The 27715-nt window shown below is 42.3% G+C and overlaps 2 protein-coding genes across 4 annotated transcripts in view; one reads left to right on the top strand and one right to left on the bottom strand.

The window, feature by feature from the left end:
- The first annotated feature begins 781 nt into the window (after positions 1-781).
- LOC122624431 lies at positions 782-4074 on the top strand. 2 transcript variants are annotated; one of them, XM_043803964.1, is made up of 4 exons: positions 782-912; positions 3015-3177; positions 3246-3434; positions 3527-4074. In XM_043803964.1, the coding sequence occupies exons 2-4, from the start codon at positions 3061-3063 to the stop codon at positions 3704-3706; spliced, it is 486 nt and encodes a 161-aa protein (XP_043659899.1). In that variant the 5' UTR covers positions 782-912; positions 3015-3060; the 3' UTR covers positions 3707-4074. The 2 variants fall into 2 exon arrangements, with proteins under 2 accessions (XP_043659899.1, XP_043659900.1); XM_043803965.1 differs by having other exon boundaries at positions 837-918.
- Positions 4075-6273: 2199 nt separating this feature from the next.
- The window catches only part of LOC122623798 (death-associated protein kinase related), a 54780-nt gene continuing 33338 nt past the window's right edge, over positions 6274-27715 (bottom strand). For both annotated transcript variants that reach the window (XM_043803134.1, XM_043803135.1), the window contains exons 3-6: positions 8711-8923; positions 8466-8641; positions 8060-8378; positions 6274-7601 (exon numbers count right to left, since the gene is read on the bottom strand). In XM_043803134.1, the coding sequence (XP_043659069.1) occupies positions 6413-7601; positions 8060-8378; positions 8466-8641; positions 8711-8923 (1897 nt within the window). In that variant the 3' untranslated portion in view covers positions 6274-6412. The remainder of the gene's footprint in view (positions 7602-8059; positions 8379-8465; positions 8642-8710; positions 8924-27715) is intronic.

The raw sequence follows: 27715 nt of genomic DNA, 5'->3' as shown, positions 1-27715 counted from the left end.
CAAAATGCAGTTAGTCGAAATGTAAATGTAACATTGTAATGTAATGTTATACATTGCAGTACCACTAACAGTACGCAAGGCTTCAAATATATAGGGACTTTTAAAGCGCACTAGTATTTCTCCCAGTGCACTCTCTATCGCCTTCACCCACTCTTCTCACGCTCCACTCTCAGGTGGCGCTGAGTCAGAGGAAAAGTTTGAGGAGCTTCGTCCGATGGTCCACCAAACGGCGACCAAGTTTAATTCCTTTCTTTTTAATTGCCAATCCGTGGGCGGCTAATGAACAGTGTCGGGCGGGGGCGTGGCCGGGGGCCTAGTTGCACTTGAAGATTACAAATATTAAGGTTGGCCGCTCCGTTGCTCCGTTGCTCCGTTGCTCCGCCGCTCAACTGCTCGGCTGCTCTGCCGCTCACTCGATGACATCATGACGTCAGGCGTCATTTATACCGCGATAGCCAAGCAGTCAAGTCAACTTGTTGGCGTTGTTGGCTGAATTGCCTTGCAGATACCCTGGATGAAAACGCCTCTGGGTGGCATCGACTCGTCCAACGCAAGAGCTTTCTGTGTTTCTTGAACCTCCAGTTGTACCAAATTCTAATTTCCATGGCTTTTACCGTGTTTTGTCCACACTGACAAAGTAATTGAAAGTACAGAGTATCCGCCGCGTCGAGTCGTAGTAAATCAGTCTGGAAGGCTTCTGCTGGGTCTTGTTTTGTTTTCGTCTCGGCTGCGTCGACTGCGACGACTGCGACGCTGAAAATTGAGGCAGAGGCAGTGGGCCAAACGCTTTTATTCAGTTTTTCAGTTTCGGTTTCAGTTTCGTTTGCAACGTGCGCGCGAAAAGACGCAAAAGTCGAAAGAAAAGTGCTAGAAAAACCAGTTGGCCGAGTCCTACGCCGAATTTTGAGAAAAGTAAGAGTAAGATTCACACCGCAAACTTTAGATATACAGAGAGGTACACCTATTTCTACCGCTGGGACTATATGTGTTTTTCTTTTTTTTTTACTTTTTTTTTTAAATTGTTTTTGTACATTTCGAAAAGCACGAGGAAATGGAATTTTCGGTACTTTGCTGTGCATTAAAATGTTGTTAAATTTCGACTAGAAGTATTTTCACAGTTTGGGCATTAAAATGCATTATTATTGGCGGCGATGATATCATTTCCAGAGCGAAAAGTCGAAAAAGCAAAACGAGTGCGAGTCGTGTTTGCCTTTGGGCAATGCAGTGGGCAAATATTCTTATCAGCAGACTGCTGGTATGCTTTTGGGTATATTAATTGATTGTTGTCATCTGGGAAATGGCCAAAAGCGGCCTCTTTGTTCATCTTTTGCGGCGAACGGGAACTGCGAAGGGCCCAAAACAACAACCTGTTGCCCAAGTTGGTTAGCATGCGAATTACACTTTTGCATACCATAGTACCATAATGCCATAGACATGATATCATACCGCTATTCAGCGGAAATCCGCCGCCTAATCAATATTCGGAATGTAGTTTCTTTTATTTTGATAAAATGTCGCACATGGTTCTTGTTATTTTGGTTTTGCTTTGTTTTGTTTTCTGATTTTTGGTTTTTGGTTTCGGTATTACGCTTCGGAATTTGGGCCACACCCCTTCCATGCCCCTGGGATATACGATGTACATACATATGTATGTATGTATGGACCTCTACCACCTTTGTGAATTCCGATGAGCATCATCAAAATTGTCTGTAAACTATTGCGTCACCGGTGGCGTCATCGTTTTTGGACCTGACTAATGCGCCGCCGATTTTGAGGAAGGTCCAAGTTCTGAAATCCAACCCCATTCCAATTCCCATCAATAGTGTACGAGCACATTTTCGAAATCAACATATTTCATTGGACTTGTTTACTTTTCACTCTTCTAAATCGTATTCTTCTTTCCTTAGCTAAAAAATATCAAAATAAATGTATATTTCAAATGTATCTTAACTCCTATGTATGTTTGAAAATTGCTTTTATTCGATTCACGTTTGTTAAAAACCACATATAGCTATTTCGAAAAGCAGTAAATTTGACGGTAATCTCACTATCCTTCCGTTTGCTGTTTGTTTTAAGCTAAACTGGTTTTATTTGTTTGCCTACAATGTTTCTCGGCTTGATTACCAATCAAATCGAATCGAATCAGTCAGAGTTTAGTCACAATCAGATTTCCAGATCTGGCATGGAATTTGCGAATACCCTCCATTATGCCCACCCACGGGCATCTGTACACTTAAAGTGTGTGTGTCCCAATTACGAGCGCGGCGCTTTTCCTCAGTTTTCCTTCAGCTTTTCCACAACCAACAGCAGGCAGCAGACCATAAAGTTCATGACGTTTATGCATATGTACATATATACATTATTATATTATATCCAATCCTAGGCGAACATATAGACGAGAGCGATTTATCTATTTCGTTCGCTGCCGATCCCCGAAAAAGGGGGGAAATTGTATAGGGGGGGAGGCATGGGGCGGGTTTGTTCTCTCGACGGTCAAGTAAATAGATTTTTCCGATTCTCCCACTGCTTCAATAACGCATTTGGCGCTTTTTCGCCTGCGAGGCCGGCATTGAAAATTGTTTTAAAATTAGACAAAAAGCAAAAATCCAAAACAAATACAAAAACAGCAACAGCAACAAATGGATGGCCAAAAATACACAAACATTGTATGGATGGATACAGTGCAGATCGATGGGCGTGGCAAGGGCGTTCGATCTGTAACAGCTGGCCCAAAAGTACAAAAGATTCAAAAAAAAAACATACCATATGAATTACGATATTCGGCGGATATATGTAAGTGATTCATAAATGGAAATCATGCAAATATATTTAGCCTGAATCACGAGCCAAACTTCCGCAACTTTTTCGCTTATCTCTACGAGTTTTAAGCATTTAAATAATATGTGTTAATTTGATGTGTATTATTATTTTATTTGTGGTCTAATCAACGACGATTCTTTCCCCTATATATTTAGCATTGTGTGATATCCAACCACTTGTGTTTGTCTTTGCAGACCCCACCTTTAACCCCCCGAAAAGAACCACCGAAGTAGAGCCAAGATGTCGCACTCAGTGACCATTACCCGCACCACCACCAGCACCACCAACACCTCCTACATTGTCCTGAACACGGGCTATCTAAAGTCCTTCCCCGGAATCCTCAAGCTCTTCGAGCTGGTGCGTTCATACTGCCAAAAGGCCATCTAAACTTGAAGTGTAATATAACTACCATTGGTTTTGCGCAGATCATTGGTGCCGCCAACGTGGGAATTCTGGCGTACAACTTCGAGGACTCCCACAGACACTACTTCTATGGCCAGCAGGATCTGTTCCATTATCTGATGTCCGTTACCTTTATGATAGGGACGTTCTGTTTACTCCTCGCCTGCCTCACCTCGCTCAGCACGGGCGGCATTATTGCTAAGACGATCTATGTAAGTATAAGCATTAAGAGCTTTAAGTATAGCCAATATTATTGGCTTTAGATCGATAATCACTGTATTTGAACGACCATTACTTCTTGCAGGAGCTGATTTACCACAGTGTGGCCGCCATCCTGATCCTGGTCTCGTCCACCGTCCTGTTGCTCAAGTTGCGCGACGTGAAGCACGACGCCTACATGGCAGCCGGTGTTCTCGGCCTGGTCAATGCGGTGCTGTACTTCATCAGCGCCTTCTTGGCCCACCGATCCTATCGCGGCATTTAAGCACTAAACCACCCAAAAACCCACCGCCCACTCGGCCATCTCCCAGCCCCTCAGCGAGTGTTCAAGTGGATCAAGCAATCTCGAAGCATTTTGGTTCTTCCCACATCCAACCATTGTAACCATTGTAACCATTGGCCATGCGAAGCAGTCAGAGGAGGCGAGAGCCCAGGGATATACATACATAGATGTAAGGGAAGTGGGTGCCAAGCGGCGGAATCTTTGTTGTACTGTGAAACGTTCTTTGGCGCTAGTTACACTTACTTATACTTTTACCGATATATACAAACTTTTTTTTTGTCTCACTTTCTTTTGTACCAAACAGATTGTCATGTATTCGAATAAAGATGTGTGTCTATATGTTTTTTCTAGAGGTGCAGTTTTAATTTTCAGCTGCATCAGGAAATCATGGTTTTATTTGGAGACTAAATGTCAACATGTTTCTTCATTTTGTAGGGCAGTGTACTCGTAGGATACGATACATTTCATCGATCGGCAAAATGTTGCATACTTACGGGCTGTACGCAAATGCTAACAGCTGTTAAGTCGCTGTTAGCAAATAAATAATGATAATCCTTTCGGGAAAAAAAATAATTAAAGCCAAGATATTTCTATTACCCGTATTTTATATACCATAGCATATCGGCCAACTAAAGAGATCCGTAAATAGACAACACATTATAATTAATTTTTGTGGTTTTTATTGAATATATTTTAAATTAGTTATCTATAAAATAATTACTATATAATATAATATATAATAGAATTTGCATCTTTGTTTGTCTTCTCATAGAAATAGATTCTCTAAACACAAAAAATCAATTGAAATTACTAATCACTAATAATAATTAAAACACACTTCTCGCTCCATCTGGCGCAGCTCTTTTTTTTAATATGTTGGTGGCCATAAAGCCCTCTCCTTTAACTACTAATTTACATATACAGTAAACACAAATAAGTGGTTTAGGTGTATTAAAAAAAAAAAATCATAGTAATTAAGAGAAGTACACGCAAGTATTAAATATAAAAGAAAGGGGTAATCGATTACGATAAATTAAGCATTTTTCTTTAACAATTAAATTACCCTCCTTCGATCGCCGACCACACAAACCTTTTGCCTAATAAATACAACTCGTATATCAAGCTTTAAGATATGATTATTGAAAAAAAAAAGAATTACATTTAATTATATTCGCTGCTGGCTGCATTTTGCATTCTGCTGGCTGGAAATATATACAAAAACCGACAAAACGAGGAGAACTGGGGAGCTGGAAACTGGATTTGGATCTGGATGTGGATGTGGATTTTGGTCGGCATTGGAATTGGTATTGGAATCGGGTTAAGGATCGGATAGATGGTAGACGGTTGTCCCTCTGGATGTCCTCCTATATGATCCATGTGGCTTACCTCAAGTAATGTAATGTTATGTATTCTAGGCAACATTTATGCAACGATTTGAACGATTGAACACACACCGAGACACACGATTAACAATTTTGCTTGGCTTGTAACATTCTCTAAATTCTGATTCCCCCTCTAGGCGAATAACACTGTATGCTATGCTATATGGTTGATTATCATCTGATTGATGCACTGATTGGCCGATTAACAAACGCTCTACATAACCAATGGCGGGCACTCAAATGTCGTTTCACATTACTTTTTGGTACATATATATGCTATGTAAAGTCTATATGTGTATGCATATGTATATAGATAATGTATTTAGTTGTATAATTTATGCTAGGCCAAAGGGCTTACTTGCATGCCTTGACAAAATTGACATTTATATATTCGTTGAAACAATGAACACTATCCTCGCCTACACTCTTCGCTCCTCACTCTCCACTCCTCTGCTATTTGTGTTTTTTCCTCTAAACGCGTAACAAACATGGATGATATGTCTACCAAAAATTCCGTTGAAATCAGCTTACTCTAATACACCTAACGCTCGGTTCGATTCCTTAATCCTTCATCTCTGTCGTTTAGCTTCATTTTTCCCCTCACATTTCGCATTCTCGTGACTTTAGCTAAGCTGTTTTTCGTTTTTCTAGTGTGTGTGGGGTATGCTGCGGGTCGCCTACACACGGTTGCCAGCGAAAAGATCCAATATTGTAGTTAATACCACATTCATGTTAACAAATATTAAAAAAAATCCATTTCATTAACTTATAAAATTGTAAAGTTTGGTATATGAAAACGTTCAACTTTTCTTTATCTAATAAGAGGTTTTCATGTGGCAACCGTGATCCTGTGGGACTCCCAGATGCTAAGGCCATAAAAAAATTATCTAAATTAAGCTCAAATCAAAATCAATGCATCATCGTCGTCGTGCCAGTCTGGCGGTTGATCCCCTCTCCACTTCCACTTCCACATCCATCTCCCGCTGCAGCACCAGTTCCAACTCCACTTCCAATTCCAGTTCAAGTTCCCGTTTCCTATTCCGTTCCATCTCCACCGGCTTCCCAGCGCTGATCCTTTTCCGTAGCCATAGCTCCTCAAATCGCCACTCTGCCACCTAGTGATCCTGCAGCTAGGTGACTCGCAGCCACTCCTCTTCTCCTTCTGCCAGTGGGCGGTGGTCGGGGGAGGAGGGTGATGCGTCGTGTTAGTGGTCGTGGTGGTAGCCATGGCAGCTGGTGGTTACATGCAGCACAGAAAGCGATGAAAGAAACTTTTGGCATTGCGGCTGGCCCGGCTGGCCCTTAGCTAACAGATGATACCCTGATCCAGGCTCAAGTTGTTGGTGGCGGCCACGGCAGCGGCATTCTTTGCCGCAATCACCACATGATGGTGGTGGTGATGGTGATGGTGGTGCATGTGATGGTGGTGCAGATGGTGGGCGGCACTTGTTGACTTCCCTGAGCTGCTGCTGCTGCTGCTGCTGGCGGAGGAGGTGGCTGTGGCTGTTGATGGAGCAGCGACGCAGTGGCTCGCGGGCGCTGTGCTGCTGCCCAATCGCTGGCTGTGGATCAGCAGAGTGGCGGTGCTGCCGGATGTGGTGGGACTGCTGCCGGGACTTGGGCTCGGATTCGAAGTGCTGCTGCATCCATTCTGTGGCGTCTGCTTCTTGTAGACCGTGGTCAGCGGCTCCGAGGCCCGACGATTGCTGTTCATCCTCACCGATGTCGTCGTTGGCGAATGCAGACCACTGCTGCTGGTCACCGATCCTCCACTGCGCCGTGCCACTGCCGGACCGCTTGAGTCCTCCAGCTGAAATTTCTTCACCAGAGCCTTGACGGACGTGGCCGAGCCATTTGACTCACCCGTCGGCGTCTTGCGAATCACCTTTGGTGTGGTGGGTGCGTCGGGAAAGAGTGTGAGTGTGGCCACCACCGTGGCATCCTCGATGCCATTGGAACTGCCCAGCTGGATGGTGGCGACTGGCTTCTTTACGAACGTGGCCGTATACGTGTTCTCCTTGTCCGAATCCGAGGCTCTTCGCGTTGGCGTCACAATCTGGGTGGGCTTGTGAACGTGACCATTGCTGTTGCTGGTCAGCGTGTGGATGGCCGTGGTGGTCTCGGAGTTGGGACTACTCTGCAGCTTGCTGGTTGCAATGGGTATCTTGGAGATGCTGCCGCTGCTGTTCGCCCGATGGTGGCCATTGTGCGTCGGCTTGCTGTGGATTTGGCCGGATTTGGCAAGCTGGTGCTGCTGGACAGGTGGTTGCTGCTGTTGTGGTGGTTCTGTCGCTGGCTTCTCCGCGCTCTGTACCTCCTCTTCCTCCTCCACCTCCACCTGCTCCTCCTCTTCCTCGTCCTCCACATCGTCGTCGTCATCCTCCTCTTCCTCCTCTTCGGCATCGCTCTGGGGCTGCAGATAAATCTGTCTGTCCAGGGAGCAGTCGTCCTTTAACCAGATGTGTTCCAAGCAGCCAGTGGCACTCATGCGATCGCTGTAAGAATAGTTATACAAAGTTACTAAACTAAACAAACTCCATTATAAATAAATATTACTATAACAACACTTTTTGCATGTATTTGCATAGTATGTAAAAATGATAGCTATAAATGACACGTACAGGAAATCCACTGACTGTTTTATGAAGAAGGTAATGAGATAGACAAATTTTGAATTCACAGCAACGGAAGTTGCAAATTCCTTTTGTGTTGATCAACAAATTGTTTAAAAGAATTAATGACATGGGGAATAAACTTTACATTAATCACTCTTGCGTAAAAACATTGCTAATCTGCTGACCACAAAATTTAGAATGAGTTTTGTTCAGCAGTTATTCATTTCCAATTGCGAATCATAGACCAATACTTGGATTTAAATCTAGATTTGTGTCAGTTTCAGTAGTTTCCCTGTGCTGATAAGCTGATGATAAACTGCAAAAGCGACCAAACTCACTTTGGCTTAATTCGCAATGCGCGACGGATGAAGTCGATGGCCACCGGCGAGACGCCGCCGAAGAGGTTGTCCGGAAAGGTGAGGGCGCACTGCGAGATGTTGAGGAAGGTCTCCTGCTTGGTGTCGCCGCCGAAGGGCGAGAATCCGGATAGCAGCACGTAGGTGAGCACGCCCACCGACCAGATGTCCGTCAGCAGGGACAGCGGCTCGTATTGCAGCACCTCGGGAGCCACGTAGTCCGGTGTTCCGGCCATTTCCCGCACGTTGATGCCCTCGCACACCACCCGCGAGATCCCAAAGTCGCACAGCTTCAATCCATCTGTTATACACCCATGGATGTACAAGGGATACAATCGATTAGTACAAGACATTCATCTGCATAATTGGTTTCAAAGAGAATACGCACCTTCTATGCGCTCGCCGGCGAGCAGGATGTTCTGCGGCTTGAGGTCCAAGTGGGCAATGGAGCGATCGTGCAGGAACTTCAGCGCCTTGAGCACCTCGCGCATGCAGTGGCGGGCCTGCGCCTCCGTCAGGCACTCCTCGTTGTCCAGGATCGTCTGCAGCTCACCACCAGTGGCCCTGCAAACATGGAGAATTCAAATGCATTTAGTTCCCATTTGCTTATGAGAAACAATGGCGTTTACTTACAGCTCCAGCAGGAGTGCTGTGTCCGAGCGCGTCTCGTGGACGGCATTGAGGTTGACGATGTTGTCCTCGCCCTCGCAGAGCATCAGCACCGCGATCTCGTGCTTGATCTCCTTGTCGCTGCTCTGCGCCCGGCGCCTCCGCTTCAGGAACTTTGCCGCAAAGTGCGAGCCCGTGTTCTTGTGAATGGCGCGGCGAACGGCGGCGAATTTGCCCCTGCGAATGGAGATGGAGATGGGAATGGTTGGGGATTAGCCAGAGGTTTCTGTTACGACCAGCCCACACAGTGCGTGAGCCAGCTGCGATCATTTTTCATTCATAAGTTAAGTGGATTTGGGCCGAGTTGCGGAGTGAAGGAGGAGGAACGCTGGTCAGATAATTAACACTTTACGAAAAAGCACAAAGTCCACAAAATGTCTGCATTTTGTACCATTGCTTACATGCATTTTCTCAACCTATGCTTTAGGGAAATATTTGAAAAACAGACATACACAAAATTGGCAAATCTTATTGATTAGCAATATGCTGAATATTCAAATTGTTTTTTCGTAGTGCACAAATCGAACGAAAAGTGACTCAACGCGACGCCTTTTGACAAAGTACGTGCCATAATGAAGCAATTGCGCTTCCGGCAACAGGCAAACTACTAAACAACTAAAACAGCAACGCTATTGCCAACACTTAAAGCAACACAACAACTGGCGAGCCAATGCGATCCGATGCGATGCGATGCGGCAGCCAGAACAGGAGCCACAACCCAGAGCGGTGGGTTGCCGGAGGAAAGAAGCTTTGGTGACAAAGCTGGCATACCAAATAGTTGACCAGCTGCTTCTCTTTCTCTTGTCGTTCAGGGGGCTCCACCACCCACCACCCACCTCATCCTCAGCTCAGCTCAGCCAAGAAGACGATCACGCAAGCCTCGATCGGTTAAATGGGCTGGGGAATGGGTAATGGGTAGAAGGGAGGCGCACTTACTTCACTCTCCACCACTTTCGAATACTCTTAGTACTAGGAGAAGGTTTAATTATCGATATTCTCGATAATGGCCACCATTATTATTATTACTTAGGCCATTTAAACGAAATGATTCAAGCCTACTTACAAGCTCAAGTCTAACTTGAATAAGATAAAGCTTAGCTACAAATCAAGATAATGGTTATCAAATTAATCGATAGTTTTGTCGATTTTTTCAATAAGATTATTTAATTATTTCGATATTTTTGTCGATTTTTTCGATAAGTTGAAGATATTGCGATAATTTACATTTTTAAATGTATATGTGTAAAAAGGGAAGTTAAAGCATACGTATAAGCAGTTTACAATCATAGAAAGCGGGCATTATAGCAATTCCCACAGATTGGTTCTCAATTTTGATAGTCGCCCGATGTGGTCCATTGGCGTCACCTAGCTAATGAGCTCCTACGATCCCAAAAAGGGGCTTTGGCTGGCCATCAATAATGAGCAGCGCTCGGACGTCGTCGCCTTCGCCGGACTGGTTTTCTAATTGCCCCCTCTGGCGGAGATGGCCCCCACCTGCCCCTTTTGTGGGGAGGGGGAGGGCGGAAGGGGGGACTGTCAAGTTCTGTGTCTGCGTTCCGGCAGCCAAAGTTCTGTCGACCCCCCCGGCTCCCTTGCTGGCTCACTAAACTATTCGAGCCCCTGGTAACTGTCCCTGTCTCTTTCCCTGACATTGACAGCGGACAGACGACAACAACAAACATTGACTTGGACTCGGGCGCTCCTGTCTTTCTATGTCTATTTGCACTCCCGCTTTCTCCAGCTCCTCCAGTGACAGTTGTTGTCTGGTCTTACAGAGAGAGAAAAGTCTGGCATGTTTTCTAGGATTAATGCCTAAACAAGGATATAGACGGTGCGAGGAGTGTTGCATATGATAAGGAATATGTTTCATAGACTAGCTTTTTACGATTTTCTTAGAAGTAGCTGGCTTTAGTTTAAAATATTATGAGTATAAATTAGTTTTTATTGCAGTGCATCCATGACTAGAATCGGCTGCCGTGTTTAGCATTTGGGCCAGTCTGCAGTCTGCAACTAAACAAACAACACAACATGCCTGTGCAGTGTTGCGGGTCATAAAATAAAAGTTGTCCCGGCATCAAATTGAAATATTTAAAGCCTGCAGAGCCAACAGCAACAGCAACATGAACATATGGAATATGGAAGGAAGTCTGGGCCACAACTCAATTTCTCAATGGTTTCGTATTCATGTTTTTCGTTTGATTTAATTAGCCAGGCGATTTGCATACGCGATGAGAATAAACAAAATGCAACAATGTTGCGGGAACCTGGGATCATGTGGGAACATTTATCTTTTTCTTGTTTTTATACCCGTTACTCGTAGAGTAAAAGGGTATACTAGATTCGTTGAAAAGTATGTAACATGCAGAAGGAAGTGTTTCCGACCATATAAAGTATATATATTCTTGATCAGGATCAGTAGCCGAGTCGATCTGGCCATGTCCGTCTGTCCGTCCGTCTGTCCGTCCGTCTGTCCGTCCGTCCGTCCGTCTGTCCGTCTGTCCGTCTGTCCGTATGAACGTCGAGATCTCAGGAACTACAAAAGCTAGAAAGTTGAGATTAAGCATACAGACTCCAGGGACATAGACGCAGCGCAAGTTTGTCGATTCATGTTGCCACGCCCACTCTAACGCCCACAAACCGCCTAAAACTGCCACGTCCACACTTTTGAAAAATGTTTCGATATTTTTTCATTTTTGTATTAGTCTTGTAAATTTCTAACGATTTGCCAAAAAACTTTTTGCCACGCCCTCTCTAACGCCCACAAACCGCCCAAAGCTGCCACGCCCACACTTTTGAAAAATGTTTCGATATTTTTTCATTTTTGTATTAGTCTTGTAAATTTCTAACGATTTGCCAAAAAACTTTTTGCCACGCCCTCTCTAACGCCCACAAACCGCCCAAAGCTGCCACGCCCACACTTTTGAAAAATGTTTTGATATTTTTTCATTTTTGTATTAGTCTTGTAAATTTCTATCGATTTGCCAAAAAACTTTTTGCCACGCCCACTCTAACGCCCACAAAACCGCCAAAAACTGTATATGCTGAAGACTCTCCTTTGCACTTCGAATAGCTGAGTAACGGGTATCAGATAGTCGGGGAACTCGACTATAGCGTTCTCTCTTGTTTTCTTTGGTGGGGGGAGAACAGCCTTCTTGTCAGCATTTAAGGACTATTTTTATGCAGGCTAGAGGGTAATTTAAAGAGTTGTATTGCTATTACCGCTCATATAATTAGATGCTAGCCCATGGTTAACTCAAATCGAAATGCCCCTCTTTTTTTAACCCATTACCCCATTTGCGGCAGGGTATCAAGTGTTTCGACCACAAGTTGTGGCTGTGCATTAACATAAATTTTAATTAAATTGCAATTTTTGCACTCCTCACTTGCCAGCAACAACAGAAACATTGCCTAATTGGGCAAGGTCTTCTCTGATCGTAATAAAGTTATTGCCCTCTTCTACTCTCCTTTTTGGAATTTTATCTGCTCTTCTGTTTCTGTTTTTATTTCTTTATTTCTTGTTTTTTTTTGGTCGTCCGTTACGTAAGACAGTTGAAATGCTTTTGGCACGACTTTTTGGATTGGATGGACATTTTTTCAGCGATTTTTCAACTTGATTTTGTTTACAGTTGCGAGATGACGAAGCCATAACTTAAAGTTAATTCTTAGCAACGAAAAGAAATGATTTAGCTTTCAAAAATATAAAAAAACAAAGTGTAATACATAGTGACTTTTTATACCATTTAATTACTGACTTTTTTGAATTTATTATTCTGACAGCCAGTGTTTTTAGTATTTATGAGCACTAAAAAGTGTCCAGCACTTGGTTAACTGAACTTTAAAAGGTCAAGCCCGACGACGATGATGATATAGGGGCAAAATATACGGTGGCTACAGCCGAGAGTTCATGGTTGATCGGTGGCGTAGAATTAAACTGGACACACCCACGCAGCTCTGCCCTTTTTTTTTGTTTGTTTGTTATTGTGTTGTAGTTTTGAAAGCTCTCGACGAAACATAATAAATAAATAATAAACGCTTTATAAAGAGATCCCCGAAAAATACGAGTGTGAATTTTGTTCGATTTGAAGTGGTGTGGAATCGGAGAAGATTCTAAAATTGGTCAGCTTTGGCGGTTTTCTTTTTTTTTTTTTTTGAGTTTTTTTGTGTTTTTTGTTTGATCGCCACAAATGATCGTCAATTGATCGGATCTACATACAAACATGGCATATACAGCCCGCCCCTTTAACCCCTTAAATGCTGATTTCATGATTCGATCCACCGAGAAGAGAAGAAACGCCAAGACGCGGCTCAACAACTCAACTGGAGATGGAGATGGGGACTCTAAAACCGAGGGCCAAATAAGGTGGCGTTTAAAAACGCGCACAAAACGCGGCGCGTGCACGTGTCAAGATAATGCCAGCTGGATTATGGAAAGAGGGGGCTTCGGTTGCGAGGGAGATTTGTGGGGTTAAGACTTGATGATGGTGGCTCCAAAAACACAGAAAAAAAAACAATAAAAAAAAATAATACTGCGCAATATTTACATTGCCCTTTTCCAGTCATTTACCGCCAGGCTGAGAGATGGGAAAACAATAAGCAAAAAGCGGCGGAAAATTGGGAAAATAATCGTAAATGTTGCAAAAGTTTTGCGTTTTCCGAAGGTGGCGATTGAAGATGCCCAGAAAGGTGCAGTAAACAAGACTTGATTTATTTACTATTCATTTAATATTGCCCAATCGCAAGAGGCAAAAGGAAGGGTACTTTGCTAACTTCCTTTTGTTTATAATGAGAATGAGCAGCTCATCAACATAATGCTCTCGTACATTCAAATTATTCAAATGCTATTTTATTTAAACATTGAATTGGTGAATTGAATTTTCCGATGAGTGATCTGTGTGATGGCTTTTTCGCTTGACTCTCTCCCTCGTAAAACAAATCAGCCGCAAAAATGTGCAAATAATTTTCAAGTACCCCCTCGCTTTCCTGGTGGCCCGTTTGGATTTGGATTTTTGTTTACTCGCGGCTCGGCTCAATTAAATAAACAACCACACACGGAGAGGCAGAAAAGCGTTGCCTCTTTAATTTTTCCTTTGGCAGATTGCAGATCGTATTGTTTCATTTGGTTTCTTTATTCGGTTTTTGGTTTTTGGTTTTTCGTTTTTGTTTTTTTTTTGTTTTGGTTGTTTATGGCATTTTAATTGTTTTCGCCTTTCGCCAGGGCGCTCGTGTTTACGCATTCCACCTCTTGAGCGGGTCAGTTTTGGTTTTTGGATTTTGGTTTAATTGTTTGGCTTTTGGACTTAGTCAAAAAGGTGGACTGACTAGCGATTAGGCAAATATGTAAACCAAAATCCAAACAAACAAATAAAGGCATAAACAAACCAGCAAATAGAACACATCAAACAGAACAGCTAGCAGCTGCAGTCGATTGGCAAATCGCATTGAGATCGTTGTAATTTCAAAACTCCCCCACATTACGATCCAATCATTTCGATTCTAAATCCGATTCCAATTCCGATTTCAATTCCCATTCTAGTGCTAATGCTAATGCGATGCGATGCGATGCGGAACAATGTCACTGGCATTCATTAGCTAATTGGGAATTGCAAATTGTGAATTTAAGAATTTGTTTTGTTAACAAGGTGCAAATTGTTAGGCGGGTGCTGTTTGTTCTATAGCCAAAAGGTTAGCCAGTCGCCCAAAAGCGGCAAAATGATCATGGGAAATGGCTGAAATATTCGATTCATAACGATTTTGAAGGTTTCGCGCTTTCCCATTCGCTTTAATTAAATAGCAATTATGAGAGTTTCAATGGTATGGTAATTATAGTTTGCGGACTTTTGTTTGCTCTTACAGTTAAACACAGTGGGCATAATTGAATGGCAAAGTAATTGGCTCAATTTCGTATTTAATATATTGTAATTCCTTTCTTCTATGCATGAATTAAATTCTAATTTTTCTGCGTTTCCAGCTGCCTCTGATGTAATTTTAAATGTATATAGTTCAGTGTGCTTTACTCCAGCCCATGTCCTTTTTAGGCAAACAACTTGAGCGCCATTTGGTTGCATTTTGAGGAATCGGTCTCTTGAGAAGTCTGGCTATATGTAATGGCCATATGTAATGGGCCAACCTTTCCAGGTGCCCAGATATTGCCTCCTTGTGGCTTTACAATAACATTTTTGCAACTTGCACTTCTCGGCGGCTGAAGAATTTCAGCTTCCTCTTCTTCGTATGGCCAGCATCTTCGACGTTTTCTTTTCTTTTCTCGAGGTTTTTCTTTTTATTTCCCTATTCTTTTTTCTATTTTTTTTTGTATTTCTGCCTTTGATGGTCTGGGCCCAAAGTGCATCTAAGTGTTGTTGTTGCTGCTGTGGCTGTTGGGCTGGATGGATGCTTTTAGCACAGTGCGGCAAAAGAAAAGGACAGGTATGTGCGCATGGAGCAGAAAGAGAGAGAGACGGCGAGTGCAATGAACCAGGAGTGAAGTGCAGAGTGGAGTCATCATCGTCATCGTCATCCACGTCCTCATCGCCCCATACCCATACCCATACCCACACTATACCCATACCCATAACCATTCCCATCGCCATCCCCATCCACATCCACATCCACATCCCCATTCCCAATCACATTTAACGTCAGACCAACTAATAGTTTTCTTTTTTGACTGACTGTTTGAAAGGTGACTAACGAGACAAGAGACATTCATGCACACAGCCAAAAAGTGCCGCTGAAATGATCAACGAAAAACCAACAGGATATCTCTCTATGTAATAATCAAATAAGTAAACGAGTATCTTATGAAATTACTTTAAAGAAAAACTATCAATTTCTTAATTATTAATATAATTACTATATATTTGATTATATTTTATAGCTGGGGTTGTTCTCTCAGTGTGCTGGATTGCTTCTAATGTGACAATTAAATTTGTCAGGAAATCCAAGCAGTGCGAAGAATGTGTGCAAGCAGTGCATTGCCCAGAGGAGAAATGCAAGAATGCCGCGCAACAGAGACAGCCTGCGGGCGAGCGAAAGAGACAGAGACAGACCGTCGTACTTACACATGCACATGCACATGGTGTATGGTGTATGGTGTATGGTGTGTGGTGTTGTGTGTTATATGGAGGAGCAGCGCTGACGAGATGAGGGCCCATGCGTCACGATAATATTATTAAGCTGCAGGGCAGCCAGTGCATCCAGTGCATGCTGGGCAGGAGCATGGCGGGGGGATGGCGGGAGGATGGCATCCCTGGAGGCGGAGGATGGGGAGACAAGCCTCTTGTTATGCAAATAACAACACAAGACAAACAGCGAGGCGGCGGACGGGGCATCGAGGTGGTTCTGATTAGGTTTTTGACCCACAAAATGTCAACAAACCAAGGCAAGGGCAGTTTCCACTAAAGGGAAAACGTACATATCTTACAGACGGGGCCAAGCGACTAGGTCTGAGTGTCGAACTACACGGATAAGTCATAGTTGCTGTAAACAAGAAAAGGGAATCTCAAAGAAAAGGTCACTTCACCCTACCTAAAGTCCCAAAAAGGTATTAATTAATAGTACAAATGTTAGTGCAGTATCAATTTTCGTGTTCATAAATCTTTTCAATTGTAAGGTAGATGTATCTGCTCACTTATTTCGAAATTTGGCGAGCCATCAAAGAATTTAAATCGCGTTTCTTTTCATTTTTGCTCGGCCTTTGTCCAAATCATATTTCATTTCCCGTTTGGCCAGCTATCAGAATAAATCACAGATCGAAACCCACTCGAATGTACGATCTTGCATTATATTGTGCGATGATTATGATATTGTATTGGCTTTTCGTCGGGCACTTTCCAATTTGCAAATTGACATCAATAATTTCCGTTAAATGTGCCAATTGTTAATGCGTCTTAGAGCCCCCGGTTGGTGGCGTTTTTTTTTTCGACGATCGCTTGGCCATTTTTGGTCAGCTTAAACACAAAAAACGACTATGACTGGCGGAGCGGCAAAAAACGCGCACAAATCGCGTGGGCGTCGCGCGCGCTTTGTTTTTAATTGTGGACAAATTTGGTCAGAGCTTAAAGGCAACCAAGCAAGCGCGTGTGTATGTTTGCTTGTGTGCTTTTAATTCATTTAATAATTTTGCGTTCATTTTTGCTGTATTTCGAGTTTTGTGTTTGAGTATTGCCATAGTCAAGGATTAATTTCTTTGTGTTATTTCATTAATTTGCAGCTTTGTTTGCTCTTGGCACACACATAAAACACAAAACACAACACATGACAGACAACACAACATGCTCCGCATTTTTTGCGCCTTGCATTTGGGATTTTGCATTATGCATTTCCTTTTCAATTAAGAGCGTGTCAAAGCCCCGGAGACGAGGGTTTGTCAACAGGGACAGGTTCATAATCGGGTGTCCTGGGTGCTTTTGTTGTTCCTGCTTTTGTTTATATTTAATTCATGTTTTTTCCTCCTGTTCTTTTTCCGCATTTCTTATTTTGTTTATCCGCCCGGGCGAAGAGATTTTGCCTTCGCTTTAAGCACTTGACATTATTACGAGCAGCTTACAGACAACCAATTCGCACACTCACATGCAGACTCACGCAAAAGAGCCTGCAATGTAGGTGGTGTAAGTACAGTAGGTGCCACAAGTAAGGGATCTCTGGGAGCCCACTTGAATAATATTTACCGCCCTCAAATATTTCCATGCATAAATAAAAGCCCATAAAAATATATATTTATTGATGGAACTCCATCTGATTTTAAGTCTATATTGCTTTATGTGAACATAGTTTAGATGTCATCGCAAATGCCAATCGATGTTGGACGCAAATGTATGCAAATGTATATTTGATTCAGTGGGAGAAGAGCTGAATTAATATTTGGCTAGCCGATTTCCATTCGAATGTTAATTGGAAAGCATAAAGATAAATATTTGATAGTCTCTGCCTTTGCCAGGTCCGAACGTAGACTTTAGCCACCCACTGTACAGTATCCTCCATGCTTTTCCTGACACACAGCATGCAGTCGTATCCTTTTTCCTTTTTTCCTTTTCCACCCACTCCCACACCCATTGCTGTGGCTGTTTCCGTTTCCATTTCCCATTTTCCACTTCAGCTTGACACATTCATTCAGTCAGTCAGTCAACGGAAAGAGAGGGCCATACGTGGCCAGAAAGAGACAGGCGCTGCTGGGCCATCGACACCCACTTGAAAATGTGTCAGGCTCGTTGCTCGTTAGCTTAGTTGCTTTGGTTTAACCCCTTAAATACATATGCACATGCAAATATCCCTTTTCTGCTTCCGTTCGCTCACCTATTTTCGAGCTTTCACAGCGACTTTTAAGCGGCTTTAATTATGATAAATTAGCTTAGCAATTGCCAATTGGCTGATATGGCACACACAGCTGCCTGCCTGCCTGTTTCTCTTGCTCTACTCCCCACTTCGATTTCTGTCCCTGGATCCGATCCACAATCGCCCCCCAATTCCCCAGTTCCCCAGTCGTCTCGCACAATTGATCTGAGTTGGCTTTTGGCCTGCCTGATATCCTTGAGCTGCCAGTGGCTATTTCATTTCATTTCCATTTTCATTTCCATTTGTATTTGTATTTTTCTGTGTATCGACTGTGATTGGCTGGCCATTGATAAGACGACGCATTCCACGAGTTCTTTGCAGCCGGATCACAAGACATGTTGACTTGTTTAGCGACTGTCGACTGTAGTTGATTGCAGTCGAGTGCGAAAATTGAAAACGAGCCCAGTGCTGGGCAGTGAACTGTGGAACTTGTGGAGCCGCGGATTTGGATTCAATGCAAGATCCAAAATGTGGAGTAGGAGTAGTTATAAGGGGTTATATCATCCTTATTTATTGCATTTTAAGGGCTAATCTTTGACTTTTCCAATCCAAACTCCGCGGGGGAACTAGTTCCCAGTTGTTCTCCAGCATTCAGCGTCCAACACTCCACACAACTCCCATTCCATGTGGCAGCTGTGGGGCTAATCTCGGGGCACATGCCACCAGACAAAATGAATTTATTGGCAGCCCCAAGAATCACAGCACCATGGACAAAAAACAAAGTACAAGCAAATGAGACTGCAAACAACATTGCGATTTGTTTGCCAATATATGTAGGTATTCATACATATACATATAATATGTATATTCTTGCACTCACATGTGTTGACCTTGCCAATACAAAAGAGTAAGGCGCCCAAGAAAGGGAAGACAAATCGAAGAGCCATATCTCTTTGGCTCTCCAGTGGAATATCATCGGTCGTTCCTGGGGCTGGAAATCATTTTGTCGCCGTTGTCCGTTGGACACGTAAAAACTGCTGTCGCGGCTTGCAGATAGCACGAAGTGCACGGAACACGCATTTAACATATTGTATATGGTATATGGTGTACTGTACGTGTCATCGGTGCAATCAAGGCCTCGACTCATGCCCGATGCAACCAGAGAACCAGAGAGATATAATGCCCTTGCCGGGCCGGGCCGGGGTGGTGTATTTCACAGACCGCATTTCGAGGGTACTAGTTCCTAAAATCGGAGAGGGATTACCTTGCCCCCTCACCAGAAGAATCGCACCCATGCTGCTAGTGCTACTGATTCGTTGGATAGTAATGTTATGTATGATCAACCTTGTCCGTATCGCTTGTCCGTTAGTAATGTCTTCTAATAGACAGCAAGCAATTTCCTTGAGATAGGACCTCAGCTTGATTTATTTAATAAAAACGCCACATGATGAGAGCTTTTATTGTGGCAAAACATCTCAGCATCGCAACATCTCCACTATACGACATAGTGCTTAAGCCAACATCAAGTTATTTCATTTGGCCAAAACTTGATTCTGCTTCATATTAATGTACCCATTAATCTCGGAGGGTATTTAAAGCTTCAGCTCGCTTCAACTCGGAGGTACATTTATATTTATTTCTTCTCAAGTTTATGCTCATTTATGTGGCATGTTTTACTTTTTGTTTTCCTGTTGTTATTGTCGCTACTTCGATATGCGGATATGCGGCTATGTGGATATGCAGCAGGAGATGAGGAATTATAAAAGAAAGACGGGCTGATTTTGCATGCAGGGCACAGCGAGAGATGGGAATTTCTTAGGAAATCCAACTGGCAGTCACAGTCACCACAAATTATGATTTCTCGTGTTTAATTGTCGTGGCAGCTGGCGACGAAGGTCGCAGCCCGGTTGTTGTTGTTATTGTTGTTGTTTTCTTTAAGCCGCTTAAGAGGTTACATAAAAATCGGAATTGAAACTGAACCAAAAAAAATAAGAAAAAAACCATATACATGTATATATAAATGAGGAAAATAATAACAATAGCATGGAACGATATGTGGACTAACGGCTTGAACTAGTTTTATTTCTTGGTTAATTCGACTGGTTTTCGCGGCACAAGAAAAGCGCAGAGAAAGGGTTTTCCTAGAAGAGTGTTGCTCAAGCTCCAGAATTAAGTCAAGTCCCCAATTTGTTAACTCCCCCCTCCCCCCCTTCCCCCACCACACTTAACTGGTTTTCTTCGTGATTCATTGGTGTTTGTGCATGTGCATGTATGTTTATATTTTATTCAAAGATGGGCGGGGAGGGTTAAATACGAAATAAGTTGGTTAAGTCAACACTTTGGGCTTAGCCCTTGACCTCGACTGCAATTTGATGCATTTTCTGGGCTTTAGGGCCTTTGGGGCCTCCTTTCCCTTTGGCCGGCTGGATGATATGGCGGCATTGCTGTTATTTCTGTTGCCTTAGCTGTCATTAATACTTTGACTTTGGCCTTTTGTGGTTTAACATTATCCAAACAAAACGCTTTGGCACCCACAAAAATACGAGTGCTTGGAAAAAAAAGATTGCAGTTGATTGACAGAATTGGGACGACAACAAAACTCTTACATCGTGTGGCACATAGCAACAATATGTAAGGCAAACACAAAAAAATAAAATAAAGTAAGCATTTGAATTCTGCATGCGTGAAACCCAGCGAAGCGTTAAAGTTCAAAGCGTTGGATTACACGACCAAGTGGCAAAGAGCAAAAACCAGGGGCGGCTAGGGGTTAAACCGAACTGGGTGGGGGTGTCTGCCTTGGTTTTGACTTTGGTCCCATACAGAAACACACTCATGCAACACATTCAACATACAACATGTATACAAATGCAGTAGACGAATCAACCCACACGCGGTTAACCCTTGAAAGCTCAAGATTTCTCAAAATGCGGTTTTCCAAAGACCAAACTCTAAACTTTTGCCGATCACATCATGAAAACAGCGCGGAATCATTCTGATTCCGATTCTGTTTCTGATTCGATTAACGGTGGAGCAGCAATCCTTCGCTCTTTAAATCCGATGATGATTCATCGACCAGGAACGCTTCACCTTCTCAGATTCTTCATTCAAGTTTTATCTTCTCGCCGAGAGGCAGCGGAATGAGTCACAGTTCAATTAAACGAAACGGCGGGAAAGATGGCCAACGAAAGAGTCGGGAATATTAGCACAAATTTTGGGATATTGAGTTTAGAAAAGGGGGTTTCAAAAGTTTAAATGGGCAACATATCCACTTGGTATGCCAATCCATATTTGAACAACGATTTGGGCAAAAATTTTATATTTTCTACGATTTTCATATCATAACTTTTCTAAGTTATCATATTGCTAAACTATTCTATGTAGCTTTTAACTTTTTGGCAATCCATATTTGGACCACTTGGACACCAATTAATGTAGTAAATAATTGTATGAAATTCTTTAATTTATTTCCTGCTTAACGCTGAGATATTTTTAGGTTTTTTTATATATTTTTTTTTTGTTTATTTTAGCTGAGAGCAGTTCCGCTCTCAATTGAATGCTAGTCAATTATGCTAATTTGCCTCCCCGCTTTTCTTTTTGTTTTCTAGAGCTCTTCTTTGCCTGCTGCTTGCATTTCTCTGGGAAAAAGTGGAAATGTTTTCACACATGAATGCGAATGCATTTTCTGGCGACAAAGGGGGCGGCGGCACAGGGGCGCATCACAAATGGGGGGGGTGGGGTAGATTGATGGGGGAGTGCAGTGGATGGGCAGTGGGAAAAAGGGGAAAAAGGGGGAAAAGGGGTTTTCAGCTTACAACCGCCAAGCATTGAAAGTTTTTTCTTTTTTTCCATTTTTCCATTTTTCCCTGCCACTGCCGGCAAGGCAAACGTTTTGATGAAAACTCGTTTTCCACAGCAGTTCGCAGTGGGAAAATTGTGGGAAATTTCATGGAAACAATTTTTTCGTTGCTAAAGTGGGAAAAGGCGAGACAGAGAAGGCGACACAGAGAGGGAGAGAGAGAGGGAGAGACAGAGAAGGAGAGCAAGATTGTGCAGTGGCATAAATGAAATACAAAAGCTCCATTTTATGGAGTAAATTTAAGTGTCCAAATTCTTCGCATGCAGAAGCCAACTGCCCATTCGTCTGATTCTTCAGTCTTTCTTCACTCTGTGGCTTTTCTTTAAAGGTTCTCACGTCTGGCTGAATCAAAGATTTATATGCCCAGCACTCCCCATTAGCGTGTCTGGAGATCTTCAATCCCCAGCCTAATGCCTAATCCCGTCTACAATTATACAGAAAATGAATCCATTGGGGGGTACGATTTCAGGGATTTGAAAAGAAACTTCTTGGGGATTCTTTGCATGCTTACGTTGATCGTACAATTTGATACTGTGTTTGGATACCCTTTTGGTTAAAGCAAATCACTATCATTTTATACAACTTCCCTCATGGATGACATCAAAGCATTTATGATTGCCCTGTGACTTCATCTTACAAGCGATAAATTTAAATTCATCAAATTCATTGTACTTGCACATCAATCTCTGAAATCGTTTGTGCTAACAATGAGACGATTATTATTATTATTTTCTCTATCTCAGCTCGTAAATCAAAGCTAGAAAATAAAATAGAAGAGACAACAAACGAAAAATCTACAATATGTAAATGTAGATCGTGTTAAAACTGTTAATAATAATAATAATAATAATGATCAACAAACAGCATTATGAGCGTAAACTTGGCACTACTGGCCGCCAAAGTGTAAGCGAAATGCAAATGGAAAACTAATGAAAAGCTGCCACTCAAAAGAAAATGCAAGGAAAAAATGCATATATCGTTGTTTTATTTTATTTCTTTTTTTTTGCGCTCACATTAGAGAATTAAATACGAAAATAATCGAATCGAAATCCAGGCACGCAAAGCCAGTCTGCAGATTGGTAGAAGGGGGAGGGGGGAAATAGCCGGATTGCCTTGGCCAAGTGAAAGAAAGAGTTGAACAGAAATAAATAAAACCCGCCTCGCATGTGAGCGACAGGGGGAAAAGCCGTGGAAAAGCGGTGGAAAATGTCTAGAAGAGTGGCCGGCCATTGGGGCCATGCAAATGCCTGCATTTAAGCGATGGGGAAACACTCGCATCAAAATGAAATGATAGTCCGAAATGGTTTGTTTATCGATGAGGAGAGCATTACAAATAAGACCTTATCAAATAAAAGCAGCTAATCGGTATGCTTATCATCTATCTCCCGTATCGAAGGCATCAAAAATGCATTAAATACGCGTGGATCGGCAGAAAAAATATAAAATGTAGATTATGGAAATGTCTGGGAATGCTGGGAATCAGTCGGAGTAGCTGATAATACTCCGGAAAACGTGTTAAAGCCTTTGAGTGAAAGATCAATGATAACACTTCGTTTTCGATATGCTTCAATGCAGATAAATCACACATAAGAAGGTGCATAGAAGTAAGCCCTTCCATTCGGAGGTAATAAATTAGAAACATTTTGTATATTTTATATCTTTTAGCTAAAACTAATTATGGCATGTAATGAATTTCCTTATTATTGTTCTTATCGAACTGATTGGTGGAGGCGTTAATCCCTGACGAGGACACTCGATTTATTGCCAACTTCTAGCCATGAACCCATAGCTTTTATCCCCACAGATCTCGATCTCTCTTTCTATATATCATGCCGATGCTGATTTTTATTTAGTCATGCCAACACACCTTGCGTGTGTGAAATAAACAATTAATTGCCAATTAATTATTTTTATAACTTTTTAAGCAGCCGTCTCCTTCGGTTGTGTGTAAATATTTTTACAGTTTTACGAGGAAGTAGTAAATGAAAAAATACAAAATAAGAAAATAACAAAAAGAGTAATACCCAAGATGGTAGCAACGATATTAGACCGAAACCTCACTGCAAAGTTGTAATTTTTTTGTGGCTCTTTTTATTATTTTTTTGGGGCCGAAAAATGGGTCAAACATGTGACGCTGAAAATGCAAGCTTTTACTTTACAGGTTTGCAGCATCATGGCAACCGGCTAACCCAGGGGCAGGAGGCAAGGGGGATCCAGAAACGGGGAGCCAGGGGGAATCGGAGAAAGGGGCATGCAATATATAAATACAAATTCAGGAGGGGGGGGAAAAAACTGACTAAAGGGGGGTCGGTTGCTCTCGTCTGGTGGCCGAGTGAAAAGTGAAGTTTCATTTCGGTTTCAGCAACTTTCCTCTCCTCCGGTGGGTGGTTTCCGCCCGTCCGCAACGAAAGAGAGAGCAACACCGCGCCAGAGGGAGACGGCTGCATGGCAGCAGGATTCCAGAGAAAGAGAAGGAGCTTGCGAACTGAATGGGAACTGAGTTTTTGCCAATTGGAATTAAACAAGAGGGATAATTAAACTAATAGTTTATTTATTTAACAGTAATTTCAACTTTGGCATCACGCACCCATCTCTAAGGCTCGACTTGGCATTGGACTCATTTCGGTTGCAAGGGCGCAAAGTCTTTCTAGTGGAAAGTATCGATGGGGGGGCACCGCATTAATGCCCAGCACGTACACCCCTTTGGCCCCCGCCCCTGGACGAGCACACCACGATCCACATGCCAATTGCAGCGGAAGAAGAGCAGCCCAACACATGGGCGTAGTTAAATAATATGTAATATAACAAAACAGCGTTTGTTTGTGCAGAAATCCTTTCCGTTTTACCACAGAAGGCTGCTAAAGGTTGTTGAAACCAAAGCTTCGGTTAATATTTTCATATTTACATATACATTAATCACAAAACCCCCCGTAGACTACGCCCATGTGGCAAGGGAGCGACATCAGGCGTTGCATTTTTATGATTCTTTTATACTATACGCGTATATACATTTTGTTGTTTCCCTTTTGGAGGGGAGCAAACAAAACGAGGTAAAATCATGCGTAAAGATTTCTTTATACAAGCATGTGAATGATTCTATTTGTATGACTACTTCCGCTAGAAAGAGATGGGTGCCATCAGCCAAAGAGGAAAAGAGCAAGAAAGCAAAGTGAGGGAGTTGGAGTATACACTCACAATGCTGACCACTCAAATGGGCCAGGAATCAAAAATAACGAAGTAAAGAAAAGGCGAAAAGGGGAAAAGGATTTGTACCCCAAAAGAATTTAAATTACCACTTTTTGGACACATGAAATCAACTTGTTTCCTGTTTGATTAATTCAGCAATCGGTATTCATGAATTGATCAATCAAAGTTACAACTTGTGAATCACGCCATGCGCAAGCCAAATTTCCCTACATCACTATTTCACTTGGAGTGTTACTCATCTGGTATTAGGGGGATTTTAGCCATTATTCATTCTTAAATAATATTTACCCAAGAGAGATACTAGCCAAATATATCATGGGGCATGATTATCTTGGACTACAGCACTTTAAACACCTTTTCCTTTCGCTTTCAATTGCAATTGCAATTGATAATCATTGATTACACCCCCATGAATGAACTGCTGGGCCATTTAATAGCCCATCGCATATATCGATTACCTCACCTTATTCGTTTGCAATTCATTCATGCCGATGCCGAAGTGCTGAAGGGCTGAAGGGAGGGGGAAGGGGTGGTGTTGGGAAATAGTTAACAGAAATTCAGGAAGTCGTTTCATATCGAATGACAGCTTACGATCGCGTACTCAAAGCGATGTACGATCTTTCTGCATTGATTGAAATGGGGAAATGTGTTGTATAATGCTGTATAAATGGTGGGCATTTGAGGAGAAATGGGAGAAATGGTGAGTGGCATGGAAATGAATTGATTTTGACAGGCACAAAGTGCACTTTTTGAAACATGCACCTAGTCTTTTGCACACCATTGTATGTATGGATCAGAATCAACAAATTTAACTTCAATTACGGACATACACACACACACACTCACACACAATCGCACTTTTCATTCATTGATCTCCCACACCCAGTATCGCTCCCTCTCTGTCTCGCGCCCTCTCTGTCTCGCTCTCACCCTCTTCGATGGCCTTTTGGTTTCATTCATTCATGCGTGCGATCATTCATTCACTCAGTCAGTCAGTCAGTCATTCACTCATTCATTCATTCATATGCACAAATTAAGCGAAGGAAAATACGATTGTTTATTTATTCTTAGCTCGCCGCCACACGCTTCTTCCTCTTCTTCGATTTCGTTTTCAGTTTTCTACTCGTTGCCATTTTTCAATTAAATTTCAATTTGAGTTTCGCTTCCTCTTCCACATTCCATGTTGATATTATCGATTGGTGAAAAACAATAAATGAAAGTGTAGGAAGCGTTTTTGACTAATTAAAACCAAAGAATGATTATAAAGAATGATTATGAACTTCTAAAAATGTGCAATGAACTTAAGAACAATTTTTGTAAGAAAAGTTATCCATGGAGCAAAAAAACATTGCTTAATTGGGGATTATTTAGATAGTTTTCTTTTTGTAAAAAAGGCACATTAAAAAACCTCAAGGCCGCTGCTTTAAATGTTGGCGAATTATTGCACACCATTAGCAGAAGACAAAAAAAAAGACGCGATGAAAAACAAAGTATAACAATTTCCCCTCATAAATTATGCAACACCATTTCCTATGTAAAGGGAAGTACATACATACATACACTTTTTGTCGTTTTTTCTTCTCGCCACTATTTTGCATTCGCGATGAAGATGAAAATTTAGATGAAGACGGATTGGATTGTATTGGCCTGGAAGAAGTGGCAAAAATGCGGACGCGGCTGCGAAAGTCGCGTCGGAGTCGCCTCGAAACCGCAAAGAAGACAATTGCACACACACACACTCACACAAATGCGAACACATACACATGGAGAGTGTTGGTGTTAGCCAACTCCATTTTGGGCCGCAACATTCCATTGTCTATTTTGTAGTGCGCTTTGTTTTCACCTCTCTTTTTCGCTCGGTATCTGCTGCTTTTTTTCCCTTTAATATGTAACAGTGCAGCCAACAAGAAACTTTTCCTTGGCCAACTCAGAAAAAAAAATAAACACAAAACAAAAAAAAAAAAACAACTGCAAAAATCCGGCTGCATATAGTGCAGAAAATTAAATAAAGTCGCAACCGCAAGGGTTTCGCTATCTCGTCGTTTCCCCTCAAGTAAATGTTGGCAAACTTTCCACTTTCTTCGAGACTTTTAGAAGTTTAAATAGCTAACAAGTTTCTGCAACACTTAAAAAGGGCTTCTCATAGTTGTGCAACTATGATTGGGCTCTTATGATGGGCAAAAGCAGTGAAATATATCCTTAATTACCTCAACATATATTTTAAATGCTAGAAAGAATAGTTGGATATCAAATAGCGAAATACACGCGGTTTTTGAAGCAATCAAAAGCAACAGTTGAACTCTGGCAAATGTAATCGCTAAAAGGCAGGTAACGAATGGTTTAAAGGTACTACTAGCCGTGTTCTCCCCTTTAATCTGGTAATTGTCTTTGCAAATTACATGTGCAATAGAGCAATCGAAGGTGGAAAATGCAGGAAAAACGCGCCAGGCGCCAGCAGCAGCGGCAATTATGTTCGCAAACGCCAACGCGTTTTGGTGGCGATTTGAAAAGTCGGTTCTCGAATCGAACTATAGTTCGCCAGCAGATTATATAGATTGGAGGCATTAGCACACACACACATGTGGCATGTGGCATGTGTGCGTGGTGGGCACCCCTTTCTAGGCACCCCAACCCAC

The sequence above is a fragment of the Drosophila teissieri genome, chromosome X (assembly GCF_016746235.2).
Source record: "Drosophila teissieri strain GT53w chromosome X, Prin_Dtei_1.1, whole genome shotgun sequence".
Classification (NCBI taxonomy): domain Eukaryota; kingdom Metazoa; phylum Arthropoda; class Insecta; order Diptera; family Drosophilidae; genus Drosophila; species Drosophila teissieri.
Note: the sequence above shows the minus strand (reverse complement) of the source record. Positions and strands in the feature narration are given on the sequence as shown.